This window comes from Cyprinus carpio, chromosome B19 (assembly GCF_018340385.1).
Source record: "Cyprinus carpio isolate SPL01 chromosome B19, ASM1834038v1, whole genome shotgun sequence".
NCBI lineage: Eukaryota > Metazoa > Chordata > Actinopteri > Cypriniformes > Cyprinidae > Cyprinus > Cyprinus carpio.
Genome location: NC_056615.1, coordinates 12,002,588 through 12,023,741, shown reverse-complemented (window position 1 = coordinate 12,023,741; position 21,154 = coordinate 12,002,588). Strand labels below are relative to the sequence as shown.

Here is a 21,154-nt window from a genome sequence, read left to right as displayed (position 1 = left end):
AAGACTCAAGGAGAGATGTGTGAAGGGAAAGGGTATGGAACAAATGTGTGAAGTGCCCCTCCAGTGGCTTGATTGAACTGCATAGCTATACTTCAGTACTGTTTTTGGGATGCAGTACTAGATTACTGTTGATCAATACTTGTATTCTTAAAATTTTCTACAGAGAGAAAAAAATACTTTTTATTTCTTACTGTTTAATTTCTTCAAACCTTCAAAGTGTCCAAATCTGTCCTTTCATAAGAAAAACTAAAAGCGCTAACAACCCAGTCAAAAATCTAACTTTTATTTAAAAGAGCCAGTGAAATCCATTTTAATGTAAAATGTAATTGGCCTCAACTATAGTCATTTGTCATTGTGAAGAGATGTTTCATCAGCCACTTTAAGACCTTGATTCTTTGGCCTAAATCAGTATGTTTTAATTACTGTATAACGATCGCTGAACATAGATGTCTATGTCTACAATCTACAAAACAAAACACAACACAACACAACAAAATAAAAACAAAAAATAAATAATAATGCATATGATATCCGACAATGAATAAAGAAAATAAAAATACTTATTAAAAAATCGGGATTGTGGAACATTCAAATTTCAAATAAACATCTTGTGTGTGGTCGAGCCAAATTGTTAAAACAGATTACTTGTTTGTTTTCATGGAAAGTTTAACATTTGTAAGTAAAACAGTGTTTATTTTAGATATATAGACTTAGTCTATCAGGCCTCTCATAAAATAAAATAAAATCAAACAAAACAAAACAAAACAAAACAAAACAAAACAAAACAAAAACAAAACAAAACAAAACAAAATAAAATAAAATAAAATAAAATAAAAAAAAATAAAAAAAAAAATAAAAAAATAAAATAAAATAAAATAAAAAATTAAAATAAAATAAAGGCAACTTGAATGAGGGATTAATGCTGTATTCTGTATGAAAACTCATTCAGTTTCAGTCCATGTCTAGAGGGTGTATGTGTGTCTATACAGTAGGAGTTTATGCTGTGTAAGGGCACATGCATTTGACCTCTGTGATGATGATGAGGAAGGCAGGGGTTGGACATAGCGCACTCATGACTTCCTGATCCGTGAAACTGGAACTGTCAAACGCTCTAGCCCCAGCCTCCTGACAAACAAGTGATTTGTACCCCCGCTGCCCATCACCAGCAGCACCACCATTGCCCCAATGTACGATTGATAGTCATGTCTGGGGCAGGACATATTACCAACACTATCAGTGATATTAGCCAAAGGAAATATGCCCTCCCCAGGAAAGGCTTAATCCTGGAGGTGATATACGGCCATATTATTCTGCTCATCACTCATAAAACTCTGCTCAGTGCTGAATGTATTCTTTTAAAATGGAAAGTTATTCGCGCCCCTGCCACCTGATGATGCATCACTGCACAGCACACCATGTACCATCCTTGCTTCACGGATTTAGATACCAATGCAGAATCCCTTACTGAAGCGGACCAGTCACTTAAAGGTTTTTTTTTTTTTTTTTGGCAAACTGATTGTAGGTTTTTAACACCCGATGTTTTTGGGGTGTTTTTTCATATATGTAGTCCTCATTAAAAATGTTATTTCAAAATCTAATTCAAACCGAATAGGCCTTAATTAATGTAAAATGGGGAAAAATTATATTATATTATATTATATTATTTTATATTATATTATATTATATGTTTATATTTTTAATTGTTTTGTGTTATTTTGTATTTTTTTTTTTTTTATTTTTTTATATTATATTACATTATATTATATCATTTTATTTTATTTTTCATGTGTGTTAATTAAAATTGTACAATAGAATGACTTTAACTATTGGTCTCTGACTTTTGGGCCCAACTGTGTTTGTTTGTGTCCTTTTTTTTCTCTCCTTTTTTTGGATGTACTGTGTGTGCTGCTGAGTTGTACGCTGTCATTGAAGGATTGCGCCTTTGTTTATCTCTTTCTTTACCCAGCCGAGTGTGGAGGAATGATTAAAGATGAGCCCGTGGGCCGGATTCTGTCTCCTGGTTACCCAGCGCCTTATGAGCACAACTTGCACTGTGTCTGGACCATTGAGGCGGCACTTGGAAGCACCATCGGGTGGGTTTCTACTCTTCCATTACCCCCCTCCCCACCGTCTGTCTCTTCATCTTTCTGTTTTGCTTTTGATATCTTCATCTAACCTCTAAATGTAACTTCCATCCAATATCTTCGACCCTGCTGTCTCAATCCTAAGCTCTAGAAATGTCCTTAATTGAGTCATCTCATACAAGAATCACCATTATGGTACACATTATATATAGTACCATAGTGGGGGTGTAATATATATGTTTACTTGGCTGAGTGGAGACTTTCCATTTTTATGAACAGCTAGTTAATACTATAACCCTAACTCAAATCTGAACTTTGTGTTTTTACAATTTGAAAAACTTTATTTACTGTTCTTACAAATGAAGACATACATACTGTGCACTGTATATAATATATATTTCTAATATATAATACTATATATTACAATGAAACTATAATATTAAAACATTTAGAAAATTTGAACATTTTAAATGGCATGATGATAAAGTGACATCATTTGACCTTTCGGAAGAAGCAAGTTCTCGCATTTACCATTTCATATATCAGAAGTCATATTTGAACGCTATTGATTAGGCCATTACCTCAGAGAAGTAGATGGCATTTTGTTTTCAAATGTTCAGATTTAGATATCCCTGCATAATAATTTATGTTAAGATGACAATGCCATTTATTAATATTCTAGGCCACGACTGGGGGAGTCGTGGCCTAATGGTTAGAGAGTCGGACTCCCAATCGAAGGGTTGTGAGTTCGAGTCTCGGGCCGGCAGGAATTGGTGTGGGTGGGGGGAGTGCATGTACAGTTCTCTCTCCACCTTCAATACCACGACTTAGGTGTCCTTGAGCAAGGCATCGAAACCCCCAACTGCTCCCCCCGGGCGCCGCAGCATAAAATGGTGCTGCCACTGCTCCGGGTGTGTGTTCACAGTGTGTGTGGTGTGTTCACTGCTCTGTGTGTGTGCACTTCGGATGGGTTAAATGCAGAGCACTAATTCTGAGTATGGGTCACCATACTTGGCTGAATGTCACGTCACTAACACTATCAAGACATTTGTTGCTTACATTTTCTAAATTGGAAGCCCCTTTCTGCCACTGAATAAGAAATAAATGTTTATATCTTGGAAAGTTTACATCTCACAATTCTTCTCTCTCTCTCTCTCTCTCTCTCTCTCTCTCTCTCTCTCTCTCTCTCTCTCTTTCCCCCCTTCAAAATTGGACTTTATAAAAGTGAAAAAAAAAGTGAAAGTGACTCGCAATTGCGGGTTTATACATCTGAGAAAATAAGTCAAAGTTGTAGGATATAAACTCACAATTTCAAGAACTTAAATCAGAATTGCGAGATATAAACTCGCAATTACAAGGCAAAAAGTCTGAATTGTGAGAGAGAGAGAAAAAAAGGTTGCAGTTATCTTTTTAGTTTATTGGCAGAAACAAGCCTCCACAGAAAACACACCCATTTAATCAAATTGCCTCAGTTTGTCCATCCTTTTTACCCTTTGTCCCTCCACTCTTGCCATACTCCGTCTAATTGGTCTCATGGTGTATTTGTCAGCTCTCGCCTTAGCCGCAAGCGTGGATTGGCTGGCAGGCCGAGCTCTATCTCCATGCATGCCAGTATTGTTCATCGTGCTGTCACAGTCAGCAGGACTCAGAGTAGCTAGGAGGACATTAGCACTTTGGCAGTCCTACAGGCTGACCTCTTCCCTTCCCCAGCAAATCACTCCCTTTCGCACTAATGAAAGAACATGCCCCCTTGTTAATTGCCACTCGTTTCGCCAGCGTAATTTTGCATGAAATCTCGCAGCCGAGCTCTGGCTAATTTGTCCGGGGCTTTAATTGTGCTGTTTATCAGATACTTTCCCTGCCCTTCATCTAGACACGTTAAGAGCTCCCAGACACTGCTTTCTTGCTGTGTTAAAAGTGGTTCGAAATTGATATTTGATTTGGTGTTGCTGTGTCGAAGGCGCTGTAAGGTGCCTTGAAGATGTGAAGAGCTCAATCAAATTTCCCTTTTATCCTGTGTTCTTTTTGTCCATAAATAGTTGGAAATGAGCAGTGAGGTGAGTGTAATTATATCATAAGGGTTATTGAGCATCTAACGTTGGTACATCCCTCCAGATACTCACGCCAGACGAGCAGGCCACATGTAATAATTGAGGTCACCTGTCCTTTTTTTGTATAACCGTGTAATTTAATACAGTCTGATACTCAGATGTTGCCTGCTTAAAGCTTGTACTTAGTCAGTGTCATGTAATTACTGATGCAATCATGGCCATAAAAGGCCATGTGATTACAGTGTACTTAAGCACATTGTGAAGCGGAGCGCCTAACACCCCTCTTAACCCCCAAAGCACTGCAACAAGTGGCCTCTCATGGGTTATTATATATAAAATGTTCATTCACATATATATTTAATATGGTTTAAAAGTTTGGGTCAGTCAAATGTTTTATTATTAATATTATTATTATTTGTTGTTGTTGTTGTTATTATTATTGCCTATTATAGTGTATATTATTATTATTATTATTATTTATGTATTTATTATTTTTATTTTATTTGTATTTTTATTTTATAAGTGACCTGTGCTAACCATGGCTGCATTTATTTAAACATAATAGTGCTTTTATTAAATATTATTACAATGTAAAATAATGGTTTTCTATTGTAGAATATCTTAAATAAAAAATAAATAAATAATTGAATTAATAATATAAATTAAAATAAAATGCACAGCATTCCATGCACAGGCAGGTTTGCCTTTTCTAGTATGACATGAAGATATCAGAAGTATTTAACACTGAAATCTGTAAACACTAAAGGTAAACACAGCTGAGCGGGGGTGAGTTTAAGTGTGTGTGACTTATTAAAAATATTATTAGTTGGAAATCATGTTTCAATACTGCGCAGAAAACTCTACACCTTCCACTCCCCTTCTGATAAAACATAGTTCTCATATAATTTATTTGAAAAGCCTGTTGGCAAAAGTAAACAGCTGTTACTGTGAGTATTTGTGTGTGATGTGCTGTTTATTTATACATCTTTAGTACATGTATCTTTATATGATCACATATGAGTACTGCAGGTCATAGGGTATAATAAGGTGTTAGAATGTGTCTGTGTTTACCCTCTTCCTGTACTGTATGTGTGTTTATTAGATCCCATTTCACAGGCACATGATAATTAATAGCTTGGCTCTCTTCCAGTCTCAGACCTAGTTCCCCACTGTAAGGTATGCACATACATTTCTTTGATCTCATCACGAGCAATCAATTATTGAAGATCATTTGCAATGCATTAGGATTGGGATTATGTCTTGCAATAATACTAGGACTCTTTTAAGGCAGCAAGCTTGATGTTTTTTTTTGTTTTTTTTTGGGTAGACCACAGTATAAGCAATACATTATATAGCCCTATACTATGTACTGTCACAGGGTGTATACTGTGATACCACCCTGCCCCAGCTGTCCTGTCCCGGTAGGCTTCCTTATCCAGAGGGGCTGATGGCAGTGTCTGAGTGTGGAGCATAGACTGTAAAAAAATATGGACGTAGTGTCCGTGACGTCACCCATAGACTCCTCAAGAGCGGTTTTGAAGCTCAAAGTGTGCAGAGCGGGCCGTTGACATCTTGGCAGCGCGTCACCTAGCGCGACGGCATTGTCAGCAGCAGCAATCCACCTGGCACTCAAGTGGCCAAGCCCTTAATTATGCAGAAATTTAAGGCTTAATATGATTTAAACGGATGAGTTATAAAAAAATTCACCCCCCTCACAGTTCTCATGAAGGGCAAAATTAGCAATAAAGACCAAAATCATTTTTTGAACCAGGCTGTAAACATGTTTTTTTCTGCTGTAAAGTTGGGCATTTTAACATGGGGAGTCTATGGCACTGACTCCTTTTTGCAGCCAGCCTTAAGCGGCCAGTCGATGAATTGCAGTTTTAGTCACTTCCTTATTGGCTTCATTAGAGAGAGCGCGAGGTTGCCGCTCGGTGTGGAGACATAAAAGGATGTGTAAGGGTGGACTGGGATGGTTGTATGATGTGTCAGGATGCCGGGGCGGGGGGGTTCATGAGGCAAGGGAAGCAGGCGATATTTCATCGTTCTTTCATCAGAGACACTTATCCACATCTGAGATGCCTTTGTTTGGCAAAGGTGATAATGACTTTTAGCAGCCACTTTTCACACACACACACACACACACACACACACACACACACACACACACACACACACACACACACACACAGAGAGACAGATATACTCCCTAGCCCCAAATGTTCTCATCCACGTGGGATTAGACATCGGTTAAGCCTGCTGTTCCAGAGCCGGTTTGGAACATTCAAGTTGCAGCTCAAAGGATCGCACTGTCACGCTCAAGGCTCATCTGCAGTCACGAAAGAAATCTGAAGAATTAACGGAAGCTGGGGTCCCACTTCCCTCCTTCCCTATTCTGCTGTTTTATCAACCTCTTTTACTCTTCCTCCAAAGCCTTCTAGTCATACATTATCTCTGTTATCCTCTCACTTCTGTCCCATCTCTTGGTAACACTTCCTACTTTTTCCCCAAACTCTTCTCTATTTATTCTCCTGCAATCTCTTCTTGTAATAGGCTGGTCTTCTCACTATTTTAATTTATTTTATTTTATTTTAAATTTGATTATGGTGATTTAAAATGGCTTGTGTTGCAGGGTAATTACATAATTTTTTTTCAGTTTTCTGCTTATTTTTTATTTTTTATTAATTGTAATTATTATTATTATTATTATTATTATTATTATTACGTTTTAATTGTAAAATATTAAGGCTGGTAAAGTTAATATGGTAACTTGTTTAAAATATGCAATAATTGTTTAGCAGATTTAAAGTAAGTTGTTGTGATACATCATGAAAAATTAAATTGTAGTATTTTATTTTATTCCAAAAATAACACACTTTTAACAGAGATGTGCAGGTTTTGCCGTCTGAATTGTGCCACTAGTGGTCTTTTTTTTTTTTTTTTTTTTTTTTTTACTGTTAGAGTAAATATTTCTCTCACTGAAACAATAATGTAAAATACGAAAATGGATATCACAGCGGTAAAATTGCTGGCTTTGCAGTGGGGTGTTTTGCTTTTAATCTGTGTAATAGTTGCCTGGCTAACAATAGTCTTGGGAGCTGAGAACTACAAAGAGGTACAATGTCTTGGTGTGTGGGATGCTTAACATCGTATTTAAGGACAGTGTTGCAGTAACACCACATGATTTACAACTTGGAACACAACAACAAAACCAGCGCAAATAATACAGAACAGCAGTTTTTGGCATTATTTATTCATGCAGTGGAGTATGCTGGGAACAATAGCCCTTCCTCAAGCACCACAGACATCACTATGTGATTATTTAGGAGCTTGATCAGCAAGATTGACCAGCCAAGATGCTAATGAACATCATTGCTATATGTTGTTTCACCAGCATAAACAAGCATTAAAGGTCTGGTTTGGGAGTATAGAAACTGTACAGATCTGATCAATTGGAATTTTTTTTTATCAGCTGGTTTGCTCAGGCGCTGGGGAGAGAAAGACCCCCGAAGAGACTAGAGTTGATCAATCAATTAATGAGTCTAATTTTTAATGGGCTGTGAAATTGTGCCATCTCACTTGCAGTGTCTCCTTGGTCATTACTCTCAATATACAAACTGTCAAAGTTTGAAACTCACAATTTTTCTAAAAGGTTAATGTACCCCAAAATCCAATACGCTGCTAAATGGAGGAAATGTGCTCACGCACACCTAGAATAATCTGATGATAAACACCCGGATGGTTCTCCTGCCGGCATCCTCCTGGGAGCACTTTGCAGTGAGGATGGCTGACAGCAGTGAAGGGAGGAGACCGTGGATTGTGGGTGAAAAAAAGTGCTGTGCCCTTGTTTTTAAGGTGGTCAGGACCTCACAACTGCTGAATCAGACTGAGAACTGCTTCTTACATTTATCCAATCTGCCTACACAGCAGATAAAGATAACTAATCATTAATGCATCAGCCAGTTCCACCCACTATATTCTACTCTAAATGGTGTTTTTCCCCATCTTTTCAAGTTATGTAATTTATTATTCTGTATTTAGCTTTTTTCCCAGACTTCGAAGCAAATGAAGGCTATGATTTTTGCTTTAACAAGTCTAGCATTGCCATACTGTTCATCAGCAGATGTTAACTAGTGAAGCTAGATGACAAACATGGCAGAGGGTTCATTGTCTGAGGATGTCTTGCTGATTTTGAAGAGATTTTTGAATCTTATGTGGATGTAAGTTTAGATTGAGTCGTCTTCTTGTACTGTAGCCTTGGCCTGGAGACCTTCTGAAACCACGTTAAGTCATAAAAGTGTTTTTTGCCGTGAGTTTCAGACTTTGATTTCATTTGGAGCAACATGTATGATTCAACAAATGAATCACTTTCTCTGTTTCAGTTCATTAAACTGAACTGAAACTGTTCTTGGACAAACGGATCATGGTCTGGGCCTGAACCTGGCAATCAACTTATCTAGTCTTTTCAGCAGTGAAATTGCATTTTCACCCTTTCTTTTATATAAAAATTTTTTTTTTTATCTTTTTTTGCTCCACAAACCTCACCCTCTCCCTAATTCAAATATCTTTCTTTCAAATGGCAGTCTTGCCCATTTGGTATAATGGAGATGTCCTGCACAGATATGTCCATAAAGGTGCCCTTGAGCTGCTAGATGTTCTATACTGTGCTGCCATGAGAGAGGAGAACCGTCATTACAATGATTGCATTTTTCCGACGTCATTCTGTTTTCTTCTTCAGAATCTCCTTTTGACTTACAGTAATCTAACCACAAGCCGTGACATTGTATCAGTGTGCAACAGTTGCGTTCCGGAGGTAAAATTCCCATTTATTTACTCCATAGGAGAATTTATTTTTTTAACGATAATGTTAACTCTAAAAGACATACCTGCTGTGAATTAATCAGTGGTATATGCTTTTGTTGAAGCCATCAACATGCATTATTTCACTTTTTGATCCCTCTTTCCCCTGATGGAAAAACTGCATTACCCAAAAAAAAATTACAAAACAAAAAAAATCACTAAAAGAAAATTGGGCCAAAAAAAAAGAGTGCTTACACACTCCAATTAAAGGGGTCATATGATGCTTTTTTAAAGATCATTATTTGGTGTATTTGGTGTAACAGAATATGTTGGCATGCTTTAATGTTCAAAAAACACATTATTTTTTTTAAATACTGTACATTATTGTAGGTCCTCGATGCCCCGCCTCTCTCAAACGTGTCATTTTCTATAAAGTCCCTTCTTCTGACAAGCGCAGTCTGCTCTGATTGACCAACTGACCAAGTGCATTGTGATTGGCCAAACATCGGAAGCAATTGTCGGAAATGTAATGCCCCTTTCCATAATCGCAACCTTCAAATTTCAAAATAAATGTAAAGACAGTTAATAATGTCCTTAGTTTTACCATCAGTTCAAGCCCAAAAGGGGAACAGAGTCACGTGACAGACACAGTGATGAAGCTCTTATGTGTTTGCAGTACACAATCCACGGACGGTTAAGACAGCTGACTTCACTGTGTGACCCTGTCTCTCTCTCTCTCTCTCTCTCTCTCTCTCTCTCTCTCTCTCTCTCTCTCTCTCTCTCTCTCTCTCACGTGCACACACACACACACACGATGTGCAAAACTCTGCATTTGAACAGTCAACAGCAAATACTTAAACTAATAATGAAACATACTTACAGTAGCTGATTCAGAAGCACCAGATTGGTAGCAAAGTCAGAATTACCTCCTCTCCTAGGTTCACGAAACGGTCATCCACGGTGTGTTGCTGTTCTGTTGTAAATAATCTTAAAGCTTCCTAAATGCATCTACTTTCAGAAGGCCAAATAAAGTGCTTTTGCTTTCGCCTAGATACATACAGCGTCCCCCTGACATGGCTGCTTTAACACTAACTGCTGTTACTGAAACCACGCCTTCTTTCTTTGTGTGAACATTTGGGTGGCGTTACGCAAATATTTCCACATAGTGACGTAGATATGTGGGTGCTTGTTAGAATGAGCCATTTTAGGGGGGCGTGGCAGAGTCTTAACTTTGATAAAGAATATCTCTTTGGATTTGAGACTTTAGTCTTTGCAACTTTACAGATCTTCTTCATACACCAAGAGCTTGTAACACTCCAAAGAGAAAGGAAAAACTGAAAATGCATCATATGATCCCTTAAGCACTGCAAATGGCATAATAGTCAGTCTTACTTGGATCTTCAATATTTGTATACATATTTAAGTCAATACTTTTATATATTTTTCATATTTAATTTGACTTGTCATTGTAGTTCTTTCCCTCAAAATCATTAAGTTGTTATTATTATTATTATTCTTATATATATATATAAAATGGAAAAATGTAGTAATGTAGTTCATTATTTTGCGTTTACTTTAATATGAAATTGTGGCATGCTTCTATTTTTATTGCTTCGTGCATAACCTTCTTTACACTCTGAAAACATGATTGCAGAGTGGCTCTGATGCATCCTTGCTGTCTAGTAATCACTGATATTTTCCTCAGGAAATGCAAATCTGTAGTCCTCCTTAGACAGGACATCTTTGCAAACTAGATTTACTCATTCACTAAACCATATGTCCGCACATTATTTACAAAAATGCTGCATTATTCACTTGATTTCTCCTCTAGATGCACCAGATCCTTCACTGGCTGCTTAATATTCAAAAAGTGACTGAAATGAGTTTCAAGAAACTGTCATTTTTCATTCAGCTTTCAAGGACTCTCATCATAGAGATTTTCACAAATACCTGCAAATGCTTCTCACAATCTTACCAATTGTCAGATATTCATCTCATGCACAGATTGCCGTCTTATTTGTGTTAATATCTTGTTGTTTTTTTGTGTCTTGTATGTTTTCAAATGTGCTTTTCATTATGTATTTCCCCTTCTATTTCTCTGTCGTCCATGTAGATTCTGTTCTTTAATGACTTGTCTGGTTAAATGAATAAACAAATAAATGAATCCACAGACATGCACTGACAAAGTGCACGTCTCTCCCTGTCTGCCAAGTCATTGCAGCAGGAACACGGGCGAGACTCCCGGAGTAGCGGTGCTGTTTGGTATTCATATGACACAGCTCCCCTCTCCTTCTCCCTTTCGTTGGCACTTCCTCTGACATCTGATTGAACCACTTTGTTTCTTAAAGATGCATGCAACACTTTGTTTACCTCTGGTGGCCAACTTCAAAATGATGGCTTGAGTTCATTTTGGAAGGACGAGAGTCTTGGCTCAATCTTCTGCTTGTTTTTGAGTAAGCAGATGCTTTTGGAAAAGAACACAGTGAGTAAACCAGGCTGTGGATGACCTGTGTTGAGATGAAAGGTATTTTTCCATTTCTTTAGATGCAGTTGACCTCTACATTTTGCGTGGTTTGAGGGGAACAAATCAAACCTCATGGGGTTTAGTCTTTCATCTCCCTCCACCTTCCCCTTTGTATTGAACATGCAAATCTGACAGACTGTAACCACCCACTCTCCTGCCAACGCTCCCCACAACCCTACCAACCGCCATCCCATCAGCGAGGATTACATGAAAGAGTTGTAGAGCAGTAGAGAGAGAAACAGGAAGGGATAGACGAAAGAGTAGAAAACGTGTTTCAATAAATAAAAAATGAACATGAGGATTAGTTAACGTGGCGGTGTATGGATTAGCTGTACCAGTATGACATTTGTTCTCCTTTCAGTGCTAGTGCCTCACCCTTTCCTCAAAGGCCTGGAACTGAGGTTAATTAGCTAAGCATCACAACCAGTGCTGAGTTAAAGGAAACCCCTTATGTTAAGAAAAACTAGTTATAAACTAGATTTCAATCTGTTTTATTGACATCTTTCTGTGGTTGAAACACGGATTTGGTGATTACATAAGGCATGAGATGTTCATTCGTGTTTATTTCGCATTAAAACTAGTAGTAAAGAGAAAGGGATGATCGCGCTCCACGCTGCAATACGCTGAGGGGTTTATACAGCGATCTGTCGCACCTCATCAAAATTGTCAAAACTGTATTATTCCCTGAAAAAGTTAACATAATTTGAAAGATGAGACTTTGTTTTCTCATCACAAGTAACAATATACAAAACCGGAAGTTTCCAATGAAGTTCGACTCATGTAGTGGTTAAAACAATGCTGTATTTGTTCGGTACAAATGTGTACCTGTACTGGAAATTTTCGGTATGAGTACATATATTGTTACACCCCTACTATGTATTAATATTTTGAATTAGTTTTTATTTTTTATGTACTAAGTTTTATGTGCTTTTGTCGTTTTGGTCATTCATTCATTCATTCTTGATTCTTGGTCTCATCTTATTGCGGATCTTATCTGGTTTCCCAGATTTCCTGCTGGAGTTTTGGATGAAAAAGGAAGACCTTTATTCCCCATTCTGATGCTCGGTTTGAACTTCAATAGACCAGCATCCAAAACGCAACATAAGCTGGTGACCAGCAACTATGTGTAACACCTGCTTTAAAATCTTGCAGGCAAAAAGGGAGCTGGCTGACATAAAGGGAATAGATGCATCATTGTGCGCCTGCTTCCCCTTGAGAAACCAGCCGCCACTTGCATAGATTAGCGCTTTATCATTAGCTTGACACAGATCCGTCCTGTCGGCAGTGATGCGATGGATGATGGAGTCTGAGGGGGTTTCTGAAGTGCTCATTTCCACACAGAAAGTGACAATATGCGTGTGGTAATACTTTGCATTGCCAAATGGGTGGAGGGGGATGGAATAATTTGGTTCTTTATCAGATTTGTAATAGTACTCTGGCTGTAGGCTGATTAATCTCATTTAGAACTTCTGGATTGAATAATGTTTCTCTTGCTTTATCTGTCTGCCTCGTCCTGTCTTTCTCTATCTCTTAAGCCCCCTTCACACTGACTGTGATTTTATCTCTGGAGGTCGCTATGTCCCTGTACTTGTTGGTTGCCAGTAGGCTTTGTGTTGTTGATTTCATTGTATTTTGACAATGAATACAATGGGAAATATATACAGTATGAGTCAAAATCTACTTGGGTGTAATTAAATGCAACAAATCACATAAAAATGTACCATATTTTTTTGAAAAATTAAACCTTTTCTCAAACTTTGATTATTGCCTTTATCTTTAAAATAACGGATAAGATCTAGTTTCAGCGAGTGAAGAACAAATGCATGAGTTTTATTAGGTACGTTATGGACGGACAGCATGTTGAGGGTGCTTATGGCACCATTTTCTCTTTCTTCTCTGAAAGTGATGGTGAAGGCAAAACTTCCAGTAGGTAAATACTACTGTGTATTGTGTATGTTATTTTTGACAGACAAAATTTTACATTCAGCTGTCACAAATTAATTAATTCATTATTTTTTTTAAATACCAGGAAAGGAGTGTTTTTTTTTTTTTTTTTTTTTTTGCTCCACTATCTTCACTCCAATTGGTAGTCGCTACACGCATCCCTCCTAATTTGCATGAAATGTAACTTTACTCAAATTTATCACACTGAAGGGCACTGCCACATTGTGTCACCACTGAATCTTTTCAGAGGAAATCACTGACTCATTGAAAATGAATGAGTTTCTGTCGCTATGTCAGTCTCAGTGTGAACAGGGTTTACCCTTACATGCAGGGCCATTCTTTATTGTATACGCAGCTATAAATAACTGTTGATCTCTTTCATTTCACACCCAGACTGTGCAGAGTGAAATACCTGAAGTTCACACAGTTTGCTATATGTCGTGTTTATGTGCGTCTTTCATTCTGAATAGATGGATTTGGGGAATTCTAAAACCCACACAATATGAAATTGAAACTGGGATTTAGAAATACTTCCTACTCACTTCTTCATAAGTGGAGAAACACAACACACACATAGAGAGCCAAGGTCTGCTAATTAACTTGCATGAATTACAGTAAGCCAAAGCAGTTTGCTAGTGGTGTGAATGCGCTGTCATGGCAACAATTCAGTGGAAATACTACACATGAATGACCTACAACACCTTATTGAATTTATTTTCATCCCCACAGCAGTCGTTTGTAAATGGGAGGAATGCATACTCAATAAAACCCCTTTTGTCTTTAGTAACTAGACTGTCTGTTAGTTTCTAATGCAGATAGACATACTGTAACTGGAGTCATGGGGTGCATGTTTGTTTTCTTAGTATCTAACTTGGCTTTTGAGACATCAATCCTTTGCATACCACCCCTGAAGTTATCCATGTGTAAAAGGCTGGTGAACCGTGAGGGATGGGGTCAGCTTTTACACATGATCTCTTTTCCTTGCTCACTTAGCATAGAATGGCAGTAATTCATGGAATTGCTGTATACTCGACCTAATGTCTTGCTCCTTTTTTTTTCTTTCTTTTTTTTTTTTTTTTGATTCTGCGTTAATGAAGCATAGTCTGTGTTAATGAGCTTTTGTGTTTTTGTATGTGTGACAAATTTCTCCGCCGCCTCCTTGGTTAAGGGCTTTTACTTCAGTTTCTTAAAAGCAAGCTCCTGACATCATTTACATAATTTCCTTTCAAATTGCTAACTGTTCATAATTGAACTTTTCCAAATTGTTCCAGTCATGCCACAACTGGTTAATATGAACTTATTTATTTTAAGTTTTGCTTAAAATGTCAGTTTTGTTCTAAGATTTAGTTTTAACTGGATGCTTGCACTTTTTTTTAGTGCTTTTGTCTTCTTTAAAGCTTTTTGTAAATGGTACAGATGCTACTCTTGTGGGTGGGTGGATGGATGGATGGATGGATGGAGAGAGAGAGAGAGATCCATTTAGAGCTTTACCCAACTCTTTGTGATTCATAAGGACATCTTGAATTTATCACAAAACAAAGAAGGTTCGCCTCATTGCTCTTCACACAGATGTCTTAAATTATTTGGGACAAATGAATCTTCATTTTCAAAGATCACTGTCAGGAAAGTGACCAGGTTCTGAAACATTAGTTTTAGGATAACCAACTTGAATTTATTTAATTCAATGCAGTTTAAATAATTTGGGGTTTTATCCCCAAATCTAGCCATTCCTGTTCATTTCTTAAAAAAGAAATCGGAGGAATAGATTCTGATCAGCTTTGTCTGTCAAGTTAAATATTTGAAGGCATTGATCTGGTTCAGAATTTTTGTGTACTTTTGCATACATTGATTTTGTTTTATTGTTGTATAATCATGTCGTTTGGATTTTTGTCTTTGGCTGTGCATTTCTCTAATTTGACAGTCGTGGCAGTCTTTTTATAAATCTCTCTTTAGTGTGCATCATAATATTGCACAAGACTGTTCTTAAGAGGTGAAAAAAAATCTGTTTTGCTAATATCCCCTTATTACCTGCACTGACAATGTACAGAGCCGGACAGTCCTATTTCTGTAGAGGCAGTCAGTTATAATTATCCATAGAGAAGACTTAGTTATGCATTCAGTGCCATTAGTAAAGTATATTCTGGCATTTAGGTTGCAGAAAACAAGCATATTTCTCTCAGTGGCATGTCTCATTTATGGCATCACTTTGAAAGTCCTTATTTATTTTTTCTTTTTTTTTCTTTAAAGGTTAAAGACTTACAGTAAATGCTGCATGTTCAACCTTAAAGCTGAAAAAGAGATTCATTAATATTCTTCTTTATACTGTATTCAATATCTGCAAATGGAATTTTGCAGATGTCATTCAACTAATTTTCATTTATTGTTGACACTTTTTTCCCTTTTATCTTCTCTCTGTCTATCTCTGTCTTTAAGATCCCTCTAATATCAAGAAATATTTAAGTGTTAATTTCCTGTCTCACAACTCCAAATTGACCGTATCTCTTTTAGAACAAATGATTATTATTTAACTTGTGGAAATGTACAAACTAAAACAGAGATTCCAATTACTTCTCTTTCCCCTTGGTGCCTTACCGAAGATATGATTGCTTTTTCTCTCCTTTCTTTCCTCCCTTCTCACTTACCTTCTTTAATCTAAACACTATAACTGACTAATACCATGTTTGCTTGTGCAACTCCACAGGTTGCATTTCCTGGTCTTCCACACAGAAGAGGTGCATGATGTTTTGCGGATCTGGGACGGGCCTCAGGATGGAGGTGTTCTCCTGCGAGAGCTGAGCGGCTCTACACTTCCTCCAGACCTCCACAGCACCTTCAACGCCGTCAGTCTGCAGTTTACAACCGACTTCTTCACCAGCAAGCAGGGTTTCGCTCTGCAGTTCTCGGGTATGTGTTTGGCCGAGAAGTGTTGTGTCGTTAAAGATGTGTTTGTGTTTTTTAAAAGTCTGGGTGTCAATTTTAACTAGTTGCTTAGTACTAGCACATTGACTGTTTATTAGTACTTATAAAGCACATTTAATGCTTTGTTCTGCTGACCATATTTTAGATCCCTTAATCCTACCCCATACCTAAACTTAACAAGTACCTTACTAACTATTAATAAGCAGCAAATTAGGAGTTTATTGAGGCAAAAGTCATAGTTAATACTTAGTTAATAGTGAGAACTGGTCCCCAAACTAAGGTTTGACTTAAATGTAATACATTTCTTGAAGTTCTGAGCATGCAGACAAAATTTCAAGTATGTGAGAATTTGGTTGTACAGTTTTGTGAGTCAATCATATGAGTAAATTATTCCGTAACACGACTTGAGGCAAGTTGCATGACATTTTTGGTTTGTATCTAGAAACTTATTCAGTAAATGTGCTTCTGTGTTTTACCAAATACAACAAAAATTACCCCCGTAAGCGAGCATGCAAGATAATGTTGTTTTTGGGAAATTTCATTTGCATCTTGCTGTTTCCATTCAGCATCATCCAGAAACTCATACAATTTCAAAAAAAAAAAAAAAAAAAAACTTGCTGGTGGGAGACAGTGCTTGAGCTCCAGAATAACAACTGAAAAGCACCATCTTTGAGCTTCTCCTAAAGTCTCCAACAGCACCCACCATGCAGCACGGCCATACAGATGCAACTTCTCCACTGACAATAAATGAAACCCGTTAAGCCAAGGTTTATGTGCTTCTGTCTGCTGTCAGCCTGTAACCAGGGTAACCATCCCCTCCCACGTCCATCAACCAACACTCCAACCACAGTGTCCTGATTTCTTGCGTGATACCTTGGAGACTCAAAAAAGACATTAAAGATTTCACATAAAAAGTAAAAAGAAATGATATGCCATTACGCATCAATGCCATGTTATTTCTGTTCCAAAGCCTCACATTTTACTTTTAAAACAGCCCATCTGGGCTAAAGCATCTTTGAGAGAGTACCACAGAGATGCAGGTGTCTAGATAAATAAATGAAAGTGTAGAAGTGGACTAGAGCTGTCATTTGGGCTCTACAGATTCAGTGGCTGTAATTGTGGCCTTTACATATTGTCCTTGACAATGGGAGGCCTTCGAGTCGAAAAAGTTGAAAACCGTTGTTAAGACAATGGGATCCATTGATTGTGTTACAGTTGCTGACTGGATGTTTTTCTTTCTGCAGTTTCAACTGCCACTTCCTGTAATGATCCTGGCATTCCAACAAATGGCACCCGCATAGGAGACAGCAGAGAGCCGGGGGATTATGTGCTGTTCCAGTGCGATCCCGGATACCTCCTACAGGGGGCGACCAAAATCACATGTACCGAAATCAACAACCGTTTCTTCTGGCAGCCTGATCCGCCCACCTGTTCTGGTAAGAGCGTGCCAAATTAACTAATCTAAATGCTTCCTTCCTCAACCAACACTTCCACAGTCATCCCTCCATCTTTTCGCTTTATTACATTCAAATACACTCAGGGTTGCAGTTCAAATCATACTGAAATTATTTTCAGTTTCTTTTGTTCAAGGCCTAGTTCACAGATTTAGTTTGCACCTAATTTAAATGTAACCCCTGCAAAATACATTTTAAAATCATACACAGGAAGTATAAGAACATAAGTGCATTGACCACATTATTGACGACATGAGGGGGATAATTTATTGTGAGATTATGAATCGGGTGCACATGTACAGCAAAGCTGTCATTATTATTATTAATAATATTTCTACTGGCCTTGGCCAGCTGTTTACCATCTATTCTCTTGCAGCAGTTACATTATAAAGATTTCATCACACTACTTCCCAGAAAAGGATTTTTGTGGACATTAGGGGCAGCAGTATTTGGTTTTCTTTTGTGAATTAAAGCCACTTTATGTTAATAGCCAGTCTAACTATAGTATAATTAGGTTGCCTTGTTCAATTAAACTCAATATAAGTTTGTGTTAATGGTTACCTGAACCACAGGCAAAACCCTGGAGATGTTTGCCTACTCCAGGTAAAAACCTGCCTCTGCTGAGTTGAGGACATGTCTTCATTAACTTAATAATCTTTGTCACTAGATAATTACAGAGTTGCTAATAGTTAAAACAGGAGGTGTTTTCTCAATAAAGCAAAATTACAATTGTGTTCTAGAAAGGCAGGTCTTTTTCTATATAATAAGTAATTCATAAGTCCCCTTTTTGTGGACAATAATATTTGAAAGTCCCATGACTTTTCCAGTCATGATTTACTTTTTTACTCAATTTCTGCCTAATAAAATTGATATTTATGACTTTTTTAATATTGTGTTGATCTATAAGCTTTTTTTCAGGTTTTTCAGGTTTAGATCATTTTAGCACTTGTTTTGTCATTTTTTTTATATAATTTTAATTCATCTCAACGCCTTACAAAGCCAAAGTTTGCTCAGGCTCCCTAGTTTGCCTCGCCCCCCTCGTTGAGAACCACTGTTCTAAAGTTTTAACATTAATAGCCCACATTTTGAAACTGCAAGTAGTATGTTCAGTACTTCAATTTCCATTGTTTCTTTTCCCTTACTTTTTTTTATTGCAGCTCCATGTGGAGGGAATCTGACTGGTCCCAGTGGACTGATCCTGTCCCCTGAATACCCAGAGCCCTATCCTCATGGCAGAGAATGTGACTGGACAGTGACTGTAATGCCGGACCACATCATATCACTCACGTTTAATCAGTAAGATTGTTTTTAAGACTAAAGTCGCCCATTTTCATCTAGTTACCTTCCCGTATTGTTGTATACAGTGTTATACAAGTTTTCCATTTAGTATTTATAATTTTAGATTTCAGTCAATGAAAATGAGTTTCAGTAGTTTTAGTTAACAATAACAGTGCTGGTTGTTTATAGTCATATCGTGCATGTTTACTTCCTCCTACTAGCTTTAGTCTAGAACCGAGCTATGACTTCCTGCACATCTATGACGGGCCTGATTCTCTCAGCCCTCTGCTGGGCAGCTTTTATGGCACGGACGTCCCTGAGCGCATTGAGAGCAGCTCCAACACGCTCTTCCTGGCCTTCCGCAGTGACGCCTCACTCAGCAGCAATGGATTTGTCCTGCAATACACTGGTATGTTGCCCCTTGTGGTGGGAGGAATACATTACATCCTTTCCCATTTTGTAGGCACCTTTCATTGCCTGTATTGCATGAGAATTTGGTCAAATACTAGTATCAGAATGGCATTAATTTTCAATTTGTCTTTGTTCTTTGCCTTTTGTTCTTTTGTTTCTGTAGTGTGCCGTACTGCAACAGCACTGTGACTGTTGTCTTGATCACCACCTCCTGCACATACCGCTTTCGTGTAGCGTATAATTATCGACCCGTGGCACTTCTCGCAGTCGTCTAGAGAAGAATTATGAAAACGAAAAGCCAGAATGCACTCACTAAAGCTGGCATTTGATCAATGTTTTGCTGTCACACTAAAGGCTCAGCATAAATGAGAACAAATGCGAGTTTGCTGTCTCCGTACACGCCCTGCTGACCTCACTTTGTCTGATGACACTTTGGCTTATTTGTTTATTCATGAAATGACAGACTTGTCAGTTCAGACACACCAGGATCTAAAATCAGTACTCACCAAGAGTCAGAGACAGGTTAAAAATTATCTTGAGCGAGCAAAAAAAACAGAGATACCGGCAAATATGGTGAAATTAATGGTCTGTGCACACTGAGTCTGAAATTTTGCACGTTAAAAAATAAATATGACTTCATGTTGTGTCAATCACATATACACACTGCTTTCGAAACGTTCGTCTGTCATAAAAAATTCAGATCAGGTTAGATTTTTTTTTTTTTTTTTGCATTCATAGCAAGCATTTTGATAGGAAAGGATGACGAATCCAAGAAGAAGAAAAACAAAAACAAAAAAAAAAATCATTGGAAAATTTCAGACTCCGTGTGCAATGACCTTAAAGCCCCGTTCACTCCAAGGACAATAACTATAAAGATAACGATAAAGCTATAGTTCTAAAAATCGTTCTCAATATTAAAGAATAACAGAGTCCACACCACAACTATAACGATAAAGTCACAGAGAAACTATATAGTTGGAATCATTTACAGAATGATTTTTTTCCAGCTAATGAACGATACAAACATTGACACCCGATCAGAATCCATCCTGCTATAACGAGCTCGAGAATTTAAAGCGGCAGATGCACATGCACTTAAAATAAACAGATAATATCGTTTGCTGGTGTGGACGCTAATATCGTTATCTTTATAGTTATCTTTATAGTTATCGTCCTTGGTGTGAATGGCCCTTAACACTGGTCCCATGGCATCCAGTAAGACACATGTTTCAGAACAGCAACAATAGTTACCGTATTGATGCTTTTACACCTTTTTTTTTTTTTTTCTGTCAATGAACTTAAAGTGAACCGCAATAGAACTCTACCTACTGATGGCCATCGCTGGCATGCAGCGGTCAGAGAGAGAAAGAGAGAGACCGTGCTCTTTACATCACCCTCTGTTGGGCTTGGTGAATGAGGAACAGTATTCTCTCAATCTGGTGTAGCAGATGGACACAGTGTGTGGCACTTCAAAAGCTCCAGTTCCAGACCCCAGTCTCCTCACAATGAATTAGTATAAACTAATAATGTGGGAGCAAATCATAAATACAGGAAAAGTGTGTTTGTTTCAGCTTAACCCTGACAGAAGTGTTAGCTTAGCTGGTCTGGCACAGGGTCACGTTGGTTCATCTGTGCATGCCGCTGCTGTTAGAACGAGCTTCTGGTGCTGTCAACCCCTTTACAGACCAA

At 37.8% G+C, this 21,154-nt stretch overlaps 1 protein-coding gene across 2 annotated transcripts in view; it reads left to right on the top strand.

The window, feature by feature from the left end:
- Positions 1-21,154, top strand: part of csmd2 (CUB and Sushi multiple domains 2) — a 285,162-nt gene that overhangs the window by 192,046 nt on the left and 71,962 nt on the right. For both annotated transcript variants that reach the window (XM_042745309.1, XM_042745310.1), the window contains exons 25-29: positions 1,967-2,093; positions 16,105-16,307; positions 17,567-17,758; positions 18,934-19,072; positions 19,276-19,463. In XM_042745309.1, the coding sequence (XP_042601243.1) occupies positions 1,967-2,093; positions 16,105-16,307; positions 17,567-17,758; positions 18,934-19,072; positions 19,276-19,463 (849 nt within the window). The remainder of the gene's footprint in view (positions 1-1,966; positions 2,094-16,104; positions 16,308-17,566; positions 17,759-18,933; positions 19,073-19,275; positions 19,464-21,154) is intronic.